This window comes from Ornithodoros turicata, unplaced genomic scaffold, assembly GCF_037126465.1.
Source record: "Ornithodoros turicata isolate Travis unplaced genomic scaffold, ASM3712646v1 Chromosome34, whole genome shotgun sequence".
Taxonomy (NCBI): Eukaryota; Metazoa; Arthropoda; class Arachnida; order Ixodida; family Argasidae; genus Ornithodoros; species Ornithodoros turicata.
In genome coordinates, this window is record NW_026999361.1 from 785,626 (window position 1) to 798,154 (window position 12,529).

The window sequence follows — 12,529 nt, forward strand, 5'->3', positions numbered from 1 at the left end:
ACGATGCCTGCTGACTGCGATGCCTGCACGTCGTCGTCGTCGTTGTCGTCGTCTGTGGCAGGAACAGATGGGCCGCCACATACGACGATGGCGGTGTTCTATTTACGGATATAACGCCCATTCACGTCACCCCCGTGCGTTTTCTGCGGACCACCTCGCGATCTACGGTGGGTCTGCCAGCGCTTTAAAAAAAGGGGAGCAGTATGATCATTTCTGTATCATCACTTTGTGCGTGTGCATTGATGGGCGATAATCAACCAAATCTTTCAAATATTTCCTTGTTGAGTGATCACGATTTCATTACTATTAGCACTAATTTAAGCACGACTGATCCACTAAGATCTGCCATGCTGTTCCAGCTTAGGCTGTGTCCATGACGGAGAACCACCAATGCAAGGTTTCGTTGGTCATCCCGGGGCGATTGCCTGCCCCTGGTCCTGGGGTTACATCATGAGTTATGTTCAAGAAGACACAAGAGAATACTACTTCTCCTCGTGCTGCGCTGCTCAGATTCGATACTTCGCCAGGTAAGAAAGGGGCATTCTGTGCCGATTGAATCTTCCCACAGAAATATGCAGAATTAACAAGTAAGGATTTTTATCTGCATTGCATTCAGCAATATTGATTGCTGCTCATATATAGAAATCACTGGAAAGAAAACACTACATCTTCTTACTCGCTACACTACATCATTTCTCTTTGTGAATTTCGCGATGGCTTACTACTGGTTTCCAGTTTTCGGGACTCATTCGACCAGGAATTCGGAGGATGGGGTTGTTGATCATAATCTGTCCCGTTTTGTTAAAGTCAGAATCTCTACTCATATTTAGTCTAGAAAATAAATGCCTGAATTCAGGTTCTGATTTATATTAGAGAGATTGTGTACTGTTTACTATTTTAAAATATTCAGCGCCCTAGCGTGTGCGACCCGTCACGATAAGCGAATCGCTCGTAATGTGGCACCGTACGTAATACCACACTACGCTACGTTCATTTCTCTTCCCCCTGATGATTGCTTCACACCCTTCAGATTGCTTTCTCTTTGTGTGCTGGGAGTTCAGTACTGGTCAAAAACCCCTCGATTGAGCAAGATCGTTGGGGGAGCGCCTTCCGTTGATATGATACCAGCACGCCATTTCCTAGATATGAACCATCCTCGCAAAAGGGAAATTGGCTTCTGTTGGCTACGTGCTGATCTGTGGTTCTGACGAGAACTGGCCAAATGCAACAGAGTTTATCACACCCTACACTGTAGTCGCGTGAATGCAAATACAAGAGAATTTGCTGGTGGCTATAGAAATAAGTTAACGGCCTTCAAACTCAATCTCAAAGTATATAGTAGGAATGTTATCGCTTTGGTCGGCCCTGTGTTGCCTGTCATCCCAAGCGTGGATTTCACTAAAATGCGAAGTGAAAGTATAACTAAACAAAGAGTTTAAGGTTCTCCTGTCTTTAAGCAAAAGACGAGACCACTGCCTCAGTAGAGCAGTTGACCACCGACCACCCTTGACCACCGAACAGAAGGAAGTTACCCTATCAAAAAAAGAAGGTAAAATAATAATAATAATAATAATAATAATAATAATAATAATATTGAAGACTTAGGACTGAAAGCAGATGTTCAGGTTAGAGCACTGCACGGGCCTAATTTTCAGGCCCGTGCCCGGCCCAGGCCTGGCTGCTACGGCCCACACCCGGCCCAGGACCGACGTCTTCTATGTATTTCCAGCCCGGCCCTGGCCCGAGCACGACTACGCCGGTCCGAGTCCAGCCCGTACCCGACTGTTCACATGCTCAGCCCGGTCCCAGCCCGCCTATGCTTTATCTGTTCTCGAGGTTCGGAGGCGTATTTAGATTTACTAAAGAGCACAGCGCAGCAAGGAAAAGGACGCAGCTAACTGGTGGAGAGTCAGGAGGAACATTTGAATGCACCAGCGGCTGTGCGGCAAACCGCTCTGTGTTTGGTTGCTTGGGAACGCAGCGCGCAGAGGCGTATGTACATTGCGGTTCAAGAGAGACTATTAGCCGCTCCATTGCACATGCTCCGGTGTTAGTTCCCCGTTCTCGAACTCTCACGTGATCGAAATATATGTCAGAACACTTAACCTCACTGACCCTGGTGTCGGACCCTCAGGAGAACGAAATATGTCCCAATACCTAACCCAACTGATGCTTGTACAGGACCCTCAGCGCGCCCGCCACACCAATCGTGCCAAAATGTGCGTGAGTGCATGCGTGAAATCCAGACCCATTCACGAAATAAGCATGATCACAAGTAAAAAAGTGATAGTTCTCGGGTAAGAACACCTGATATCCCATACTGAATGGGGGAACAAAAATAACGTGAAAATTCAGCTGTCCAGTCTCGTGAGATATGTTCCCGTACATGCCCGACCATGGCTGGCGTTGTCAAGCCCGTACCCGGCCCGGGTCCGGTGGTTGTAACCCGAGCGCGGCCCAGGCCCGCCTAAAAAACGCCAAGCCCAGGCCCTAGTGCAGTGCTCTAGCTCAGGTATTGTTTTTACCATTGCCCAATGTAGGGCTGTCCTTGCCCGTGTTGGGAAGCACACGCACGCCGTGTTAGGAAGCACGTGTGGGCATTTCTTGTGACTGATGTACCTGAACAAAAAGTTACGGTCACAGCAGTCTGGCCTTTGTGTGCACGCTGTGACTAATGCGGGGATTAATCCTGTCATTTTTTTGATTTTGTCGTCTAATTTGAAAATGTAAGCAGCAACAACAATAAATGAATGAAGAGTGCTGATGGCATGGGATGGCAAAGGCGACCATACAATACGTAAATTAAAGATGATTTCAGTGCTACCGAACACTGTCACTGTCCCGTCACTGCGCTTGTGAAGACTTACGCATTTCTTTGGGAGCATTTTCATCTTCAGTACCCTACTTGGAAAACCAGAACTCGATTTGTGTTTGAGGCACCTGCAGTAGAGCGTGTGAAAGTAGATTTTAATCATCCCTAGCAAAAGCCTGCTCAGCAGGTCACAAATCATTCCCCATCGAATTCACACGTACGTTTCTCAAGTTACGGTGAGTGGTGACACTTCGTGTATGTGTGGAATATCGGTGACATCGTGCTACAAGATTCTGCAAGTGTAGTGTCGACAGAAGGCCGTTCAACTGTTGTTGAAACTATAGACCTCGTCCCACACACGACACGGAATTGTCTCTAGCTGCCCTAATGCAGCAACATGGTTGGCACGCCCTTGATCCCATTGTCTGTGTCGATAGGCCCGCAACGAAGCAAAGACGTCGCTCTCAGTGCTCGGGAGAAGAGTCTCCGAACCGAAACAAAACCGGAATCCGAAAAACACGCCCACACACGCTATTTTGGGTCAACCGGAATTGAATGAAAACTTCAATCTTCGTGCCGGAGCAAAACCGACGAATAGTGAAAAAGCTTTTAGGTTCAAGTGGAAAGTTCGGGCATCTAGAATTCGAAAGTACGCACCAGTGTGACGCCCCACCTTGAAACCGCCGTCAGTGGGCTTTCGCTGCCGTTCGGTGCTACAGAGTTGTTAGCTTTGTTTTGCCGATCTTAAGGTGGACTGCGACCAACAAACCACCTTCTGGCATTTTCGTGTTTCCAGGTGGCGCTGCTCCAGAAAGTTTCTTGAATCTGTCTTAAAACCTCGAATGGAATGGCCGTACCACCGAGGAGAAATAAGGAGACCGAACTCGGCCTCGCGAATGACGGCCCTGATTCCACGTCTGATTTACGGCCGGGGAGCGGCGCTGGCCTTCCCTCCGGTGCAGAGCCGTATATTAATAGGGAGTCTGGCCATTAATGGGTCATGCCTATACCTGAAGCTCCACCCACTTTTTCAGCTTTCCGACAAATGAAGTCTTGAAATATGGGGCGCTATCAATCAGCCTATCCTCACTTTTTCCCCCGATCCAACATGGGCAGCGCCATTTTGGGTGGCAAGTGGATTGGATGGGATTGAAATGGATACCACTAGGTATCTGCAAAAGTAGTGAATTGTTGGTGCAAATTTGATAAGCGCCAGCTAGGGAGCGTAAGGCACGTCGGGAATTGTCGTCTGCTTCCGTCGTTGTTGTACCGCTGCCGGCAGAACCACCTGGTGAGACACGTTCTGTTGTCGGTATGATTTTTAAATAAATCTACATGAATAGTTGGAATATAAGAGGCAAGAATGTTTATATCCATGAAATTGATACAGCACAGCGCCGTTTTTGTTATGATTTCGTTGTGATCGCCGTGTTCACTAGGCCTAACACCGGCGACAAAACGTATTATTTTCAGTTAGATATCGATGGATGAGCATAAGTTGAAACTGATTTCCGAGAAATTTATATTAGGATGTACATTTGCAGCGCAAAATCAAGTTAGTCTGCGAAATTTTTTTGTCACTAAATCCCCGCTTCACTGTGTTTGTTTTCGTCGTCATTTTGGGTGGCAGTATGGTGTCATGGCGACCCCCTTGGTAAAAAGCAAACCAATCAGAGGAGCGAAACTGTGATTGACAGGTCGAGCCTCTTTTTGTGACTCCTCCCAATGGCCAGACTCCCTTTTAATATACGGCTCTGCTCCGGTGCAGAGCCGTTCATTGGGATAGTTTGTCCATTGGGAGGATCCTCTCTTAAAGCGCGTAAAACGGGTGGCGCCAAGGCCACTATTTCGGACCACCTTGTAATCTCCGTTTCAATTTCAATTTATTGAATTTCTGCGGTACAGAAATTTGCTCCATGTATACAAAAGGCCCAGGCCTGATGAGGTACATGGACCAACGTAATGCAGCCGATGGGAGCACAAGATGTGCCAGTGAACATAGAAAGATCACACATCATTTGACATACAATCAGTATTCAAGCAAAGTAATGACGCCTAGTGAATACAATCAGTATTCAAGCAAAGTAATGACACCCAAACATAAGTGATTGCACATTAAGATCCATTCCGCACTTCGAACGAAAGAAGCAACAAAACAAAAGAAGCTGAGAGAGAAGGAAAAAAGGAAATAAAAATAACACCTATGCAAATGCTAATTCAAAAATGGATTATAGAGCAAAGCGAACGGCAAGGAAGAGAAATGGTTAAAAATGTCTACAGTAGAGCGCTATCTGAATTTTTTGCCACGTGTGATCTGAACACTTGTTTAAATTGCGGATACGAATACAGAGGCTCTATGAAATGCACAAACTTATTTAGGAAAAGGGGAACCAGGTATCCCACTGACTGCCTGCCGTAGTTTGTTCAAAGCAAAGTTGTTTCGAATTTTTGGACATTTCTTATTGGGTATAGCATCGTCCTACATGTAAGCACAAGGTTCCCTTCCGTTACCAGTTTATGAATATATACTCCCAGTTTAAATGTAAACATGCTTCCAAGAGTAAGAATGCGCGGATTGGAAAATAGTTCTGCAGAAGGGGTGAAAAAATCATCATTTGTAATCATACGCACAACACTGCGTTGAAGCACACGGAGTTTACGTAAGTTCCCGGTCGTTGTATTGCCCCAAACCAGCTGACAGTAATAGTAAACTATTGCATAATAAATCGTTTTGATCAACCATTTCGGAAGAATATTCCTGATTCGACTTATTGCGCCTACTGATTTTGACAACTGGTGAGCGAGTTTACGGTTAGGATATTTAATATAACCAAGTAAACTTGTGTAGTACAAGTTCAATACAGTGTGTATTCCAGTGTAAGTTTTCGTGAAACCACACACCTAAGAATTTTATTTCACTTGTCCGCTCGCGGGGTACCCCATTAATATGTAACAAGAATGACGGATCTACTGGTTTATTGATCGGTCTAAATATAATAAATTTGGTTTTCTGGATGTTCACTCTATGTCGGTTAGAAACAAGCCACGTGAAGAGGTCCTCTAAATAGGAGTTCGCAATCCAGCATAAGTGCGGTAGATTATTGTTGGAGATAATATCGTTGGAGGAAATATACTGGTGTCATCAGCATATAAGACTACATCGGGGGTGTTGGGGATGTTGACTATATCACTAATATAAAGCAAAAACAAAAGAGGCCCAAGAATGGATACCTGCGGAACACCATATTTGATCAGTCCCTTACGGGATTCAACGCCATGTATTTTTCCATACTGGTAGCGACTAGACAAGTAACTCTCAGGTTATCAGGTTATATGCTATCCCGCGGATGCCATACAAATAAAATTTTTTTAGTGAAATTTCGTGACGAATAGAATCAAACGCTTTGCTCAAATCTAAAGATATTCCAACCGTGTATTAGTTTTGCTCAAAGTTTTGTATAATTTTGTCTCTAATGTGTATCAGCGTCATTTCTATAGATTTGCCCTTTTGAAACCCGTAGTGTGCCTCCGATATTGTGCCATGCTTTTGAAGATATTTGGAAAACCTTACGTTTATTACCTTCTCAATCACCTTGGAGAACAGAGGAAGTATTGAAATGGGACGGTAATTATTTAGATCTTGTTCATCACCCCCTTTGTTGATAACTGCTTTTGTTATTTTTAAGACATCAGGGAAGACTCCTGATTCTAAAGTATTGTTACAAATTTGACAAATTTGCTCATGCACGAGGCGTAGAACGTGTTTAATAGCAACAACTTTGAACCCATCAATGCCAGAGGCAGCGGAGTTGTCGAGTGCCCGTACCACAGTTTCTATTTCAGAAGCTGTTGTCCGAAAAAGAAACATTGAAGATTCTGGTAGCTCCGTGGACAACAGTGACAGAGCACAAGCGTATGCATACTGATCCATAGCCCCGTGGGTTTGACTCATATTTCCGGCTCCGACGTTTAGGAGATAATCGTTCACCTTGTCAGCCAGTTCCGTACCGGAATAGGGACAAGAGTCAATACATATCTCCGTCGGAACAGTAGGGGTCTCATAGCCAAAGGCCAAGTTTCTCACTGTTTTCCAGACTTTTTGGGGATTATTGTGATTATTCTCAAAATATTGAGCATAATGATCCTCTTTTGCCTACCTTAGATCAGCAGTGAGCTGGTTACGTGCTTGCTTAAATTCAGCCCAAAGTGCAGGATCCCGCGTTTCAAGAAATTTTGGAACAATTTGTGTTTTGCTTTAATACGGCGGTACAGCGTCATTGTTATTCACAGCTTCCGTATTTGAGTGGAACGGGGTCGTGTTTTTTCTAGCGGAAACGATTCGTTTTAGCATTGCGTTATATTTCGAGCAAAGATAGAGTACTGCGGATTGACGTCGTTTATACTGTAGAACGTTTGCCAGTTAATGTCAGACGTAAATAAAAATCGGCAAGTGCAGCATCATTGATGATACGGGCGTAGCTTTCAGCCTGGGGAATGCGTACTTGCATTCTAGTCGATGTTTCCAGAAAACAAAATACAGGTAAATGATCGCTAATCGGGACACCAAACACTCCAGATGACACAACGTTAGCATTGCTGATGCACGGATAGAGCAACGAGAGTGATGTGGGGCGGGTGGGTACACTAACAGTGTTTACACAACCAAGTGATTCAATCAGCTCAAGAATATCATATTTAAAAGAACTAGAATCTAGTAGATTTATGTTAACATCGCCGAAAGGAGAATAAGGAGCTTAACACAATTGCCATAGTTCAAGATGGATTCAAGATGATCGAGAAATGCTACTCTGTTCCCGAGGGAGGACGGTAGACGACTGCCAGCATCATACCACAAGTCTCGATGACAACTGTTTCTATATTACAATTAACAAGAGACAATGAATCGCAACAAACAAAAGGCCGTTTAGTGTATACAGCAACACCGCCTCCTGACTTATCTACTCTTGCCTCTGAGATACAACTGTAACCTTCAAGTCTTATTGGAATGTCATCCAACCGAAACCATGTTTCTGAGAATGCGAGTACATCAAAGGTATAATTCAAGGAACCCACAAATATTTCAAGAGCTTCGAATTTTGCTGACAAGCTTTGCACATTTAAATGCATGATTGACACACAGGTGCGACTTGGAACACACTTGTAAAAGAGAGTTGGGTCGGTATAGTCAAACGCCAGCTGGTCTGTCATAACAATGACTGACAATAATTACACCTTGTCGAGGTCACTCTCTTGTAGGATTTTTAACGAATGGGTCACGCTCAGATTTACGGTTGAAGGTTACCCCGTCTTTGTGCCAAGCATACTTTATCTTGCCTTCTCTCACTTTTGTGCGAGCAAGAAAAAAGATATGCCGATTACGTTTCGTCATATTTTCATCTAGAATCTGCTCTTCGCTGCTGTTGTTCTCTTGTAGTTTTCGTTTACAACTAAGCCATTCATTACGTTGCTTTCTATGCACAAATCTAACGATAATGGGCGAAACCTTTCCAGGTTCCGCGGGACGCCGGTGAATCGCTTCAATTTGATGGAGTGTTGGTCTCGCAAGCCTACGTTTGTCAGCTATCTTACACAGCTGCTCATGTAAATGTTCATGCTGAGAGACCTTGATTCTATGAACCTCAATGTTGTTCGCTCTCTCTCATCAATGCCATTCTCCTCGAGGTGCCTTACTTGAACCCGAAGGTCTTCAGTGCCTTTTCCTGTTCTGTTTTCTCAGCATTTCGTCGTATTTTGCCGACATAACCTCGACGGATAATTTTATCTCGTCAGTCGTTTTGGACAGCTCATCTACCTTTCTGCTGATGGATAGCAACATGGATAACATGTGCTTTATCTCTCAAAGCTTGTCGTTAAGGTCCTGAGAGGTCTTCCTTTACTAGCCTGGCAGGTTGGTCACTTCCACATATCATGAGTACCTTTCTTGCTATTTGTGCGATACGAATTATCCAACACCCTCGAACAGTTGCCAAGGTGATACGAAAAATTACAATCAGTGCATGTTAAAGACGTACAATTAGGATCAAGTTCCTTATGGCAAGAGAAGCACACATCATTGTGATGAGCCGTTATAAGCACGTACACTTTCACTTGGAGTCGGTGGCAGATAAAGTAATCTAAAAAATGATATTCATCACCGAATTCTCACCTCAAATTACAAGCACAAGTTGTTAACAGTTCGACGGACTCGCCACCGACTGCAGCTTCTACCGCGTTGACATCGGTTTTATGCGCTTGTTAACCACGTGACTCTCTGAAGGGAATCCCGGTACAGCTGTTGATAAGTAAAACGTGGAATCCAGCAGTTGTCCCACAGTCTTATGCGTGCGGTGTGTCGGACGATCCCGGTCGTTGTGAGCTATAACCACTGTGGATAGAGTGGGATCTGCGTGTCTCCGGAACACTGAGAGTACAATCACAAGTTGTTAACAGTTCAACGGGCTCGCCACCGACTGCAGCTTCTACCGCGTTGACATCGGTTTTATGCGCTTGTTAACCACGTGACTCTCTAGAGAATCTTGGTACAGCTGTTGATAAGTAAAACGTGGAATTCTGCGGTTGGCCTACAACCTTATACGTGCGGTGTGTCGAACGATTCCAGCCGTTGTGAGCGATAACCACTGTGGATAGAGTGGGATCTGCGTGTCTCCGGAACACTGAGAGTACAATCACAAGTTGTTAACAGTTCAACGGGCTCGCCACCGACTGCAGCTTCTACCGCGTTGACATCGGTTTTATGCGCTTGTTAACCACGTGACTCTCTAGAGAATCTTGGTACAGCTGTTGATAAGTAAAACGTGGAATTCTGCGGTTGGCCTACAACCTTATACGTGCGGTGTCTCGAACGATTCCAGTCGTTGTGAGCGATAACCACTGTGGATAGAGTGGGATCTGCGTGTCACCGGAACACCGAGAGTACAATCACAAGTTGTTAACAGTTCAACAGACTCGCCACCAACTGCATCTTCTACCGCGTTGAGATCGGTTTTATCCGCTTGTTAACCACGTGACTCTCTGTAGGCGATCCCAGTACAGCTGTTGATAAGTAAAACGTGGAATCCAGCCGCTGCCCCACAATCTTATCCGTGCGGTGTGTGGGACGATTCCGGTCGTTGTGAGCGATAACCACTGTGGATAGAGTGGGATCTCCGTATCTCCGGAACACAGAGTACAAGCACAAGTTGTTCACAGTTCAACGGACTCTCCACCGACTGTAGCTTCTACCGCGTTGACATCGGTTTTATGCGCTTGTTAACCACGTGACTCTCTGTAGGCGATCCCGGTGCAGGTATTGACAAGTAAAACGTGGAATCCAACAGTTGTCCCACAGTCTTATCCGTGCGGTGTGTCGGACGATTCCGGTCGTTGTGAGCGATAACCACTGTGGATAGAGTGGGATTTGCGTGTCTCCGGAACACTGAGGATACAAGCACAAGTTGTTAACAGTTCGACGGACTCGCCACCGACTTCCGTTTCATTCCGCCATTTTGGAGCGGAGGTTCGGCCTCCCCGCGCCTCCGCGGGTCGCCATTCATTTCGGCTAAGTGGGCGGAGCGATGACGGATCTCACGTCACGGCTGGTCCCCATCTCCGGGCAGCAAAAGACAAGAAAGAATGTCAAACTCTCCCCATAAACGGCTCTGCTCCGGCGCTCACTTTGCGTGGTATGTGGCCCGGCAATGCTTCGCTCCTCTTTTGAAGAAACCTCTACGGAAGAAAAGTCATCGTGACGTAATGATTTCGTTGGTAGACATATCCAGACCGAAACAGCGCGGCTGGCGAACAGCGCCTTTTCACAAAGCCGTATTCCTTCACGAAGGTCACGGGTTGCTTCTTTGTATTACTGGTGCACACAAATGAGGACACGTTTTTTAGTCGCTTTTGTGTCTTCATTCCCGTTCCAAGTCAACCGCGGAAAGCAAAGAAGGCTTCACCCCATGAGTTGCATCGCATCAAAGTCAATATCGCAATCCTGTGCCGAATGTGGTTCGTTATTACGACTCAGTTCGTGCTTGCTTAGACACCACATGCACTCCGAGAGAAACCGGTGCCCTTCAGGCTGCAGAAGATGGAAGAGTCCGGTAACCATCTTTAGAAGAGGCTACCGAAAAGATAGGGCTAGCGGTAGAATGGAGGAGAACGAGGCCATACAAGTAATAATATATAGGGTATTAGAAAAACAAATCTTACAATTCGAGAATCCACGATTAAACGTGGCTTTCTTGTGACTTATTGATTGTTTTCTATAGTAGTTCTAGTCTACCAAGTTTGCGGCGCTGTTGCACCATCTGACGTCATTTGTTTGTAAACAGGAAAAGGTCTTTTCTCCATGAAGAAACGTTGGAAAAGCTAGCTTATAAAGTGAACACGGACTGGGAGTCTTAAGCGATAAACTATTATTTGTATGCTTGACTACGACGACTTTTCCGTAAACTTTTTGCTGCCTCGTTTTCCCGTCATGATTTGAAGCAACCCATAAGGATAAAAGGTTGTGCGGAGAAGCCACGTACATGAATATTGAGCTGTGGTGTCAAATAGGCTTCTGTAACAGTTGAATGTAGTAGGGTACAGTAGGATATGCATAGTAGAGTCGCGCGCTTCGGGGGTGTTGCAAAAAAAAGTAAGGGCCTTATAGCTCTGCTTACATGTGTCAAGGAAGAAAGTTCTATGTGTGAGGTTGGGGCCGTGAGAGGGGTGCAGGTGGGTTCTGGATAAACCATACATCGAAAGGTATGGACGGAGGGTTAAAGGGTGAGGCGCATAGAGGACCAGCGATATGTTCGCACTGTGCGCGTCGCAGTAATACACAGAGGCGGGCAAATGCCTTCATCATCTTTGCCTCACCTCAGTTATTCCAGCAGAGGTATCACCTAACGTAAGGTTTCTCTCTAAGAATTTTCCTTACCTCGCCTCACATCTAACTTTTTAAACAATTTCCTCATCTCACTTCAGTAATTATCTGGATATTCTTCTCACATCCCCTCACCTCAGTCATTTTCTGTAAAATCCTCATCTCACCTAACACTTTTTGGAAAGTTTTCCTCACCTTGCCTTACTTCAATCATTTTCTGTAAGCCTTCCTTAGTTCACCTCGCCTCAAACTTTATCTAAAAAATCCTCAGCACAACCTTTTTACTAAAAACGTTTCTCACCTGAAGAGAATCTTTTGACGAGAGTACGTCTGATAAATCGGGATGCTCATTTGAAAAGCATGATTTTCTGCTTTTTCTCTTTCGATTGATATTTATTTGTTGATTTACTTTACCCACCAGCAGCCATTGGCCTATGCGGTGGTGAAACACCATATATTTAAAATACAGCATAGCAACAGTAAAAGAAAGAAAAAGAGCAAAAAAGGTAATAAGCTCTGGGTCAAGTTGACTAAATCTGAACTGGGACACTTAAGCACAATGCCCTTTAATGCCCTCAAGGAGATGAATATGTCCAGGTTGCCGTCGCTCACAGAATACATACCTATTGCAGGTGATTATCATTCGCGGCAACGGACTCGACTTATTTGAATTTTTAGATAGAGTATTGGGGAACTTCTATGCGCCTTATGGGTACAAGAAAACCGACACAGTTCAATATCGGTGAGTCAATGATACCGTGAAACACTTTGAACAAGAAAATAAGACCAGATATATCTCTTCTGCCGTCAAGGTGGTGTAGTCCCAACCAAGACGTCATTGAAGCATG

The 12,529-nt window shown here is 45.0% G+C and overlaps 1 protein-coding gene across 1 annotated transcript in view; it reads left to right on the forward strand.

Moving 5' to 3' along the window:
- Positions 1-12,529, forward strand: part of LOC135373895 (A disintegrin and metalloproteinase with thrombospondin motifs like) — a 132,199-nt gene that overhangs the window by 20,471 nt on the left and 99,199 nt on the right. The window contains exon 5 of the mRNA XM_064606934.1: positions 360-527. Coding sequence (XP_064463004.1) covers positions 360-527 — 168 coding nt within the window. The remainder of the gene's footprint in view (positions 1-359; positions 528-12,529) is intronic.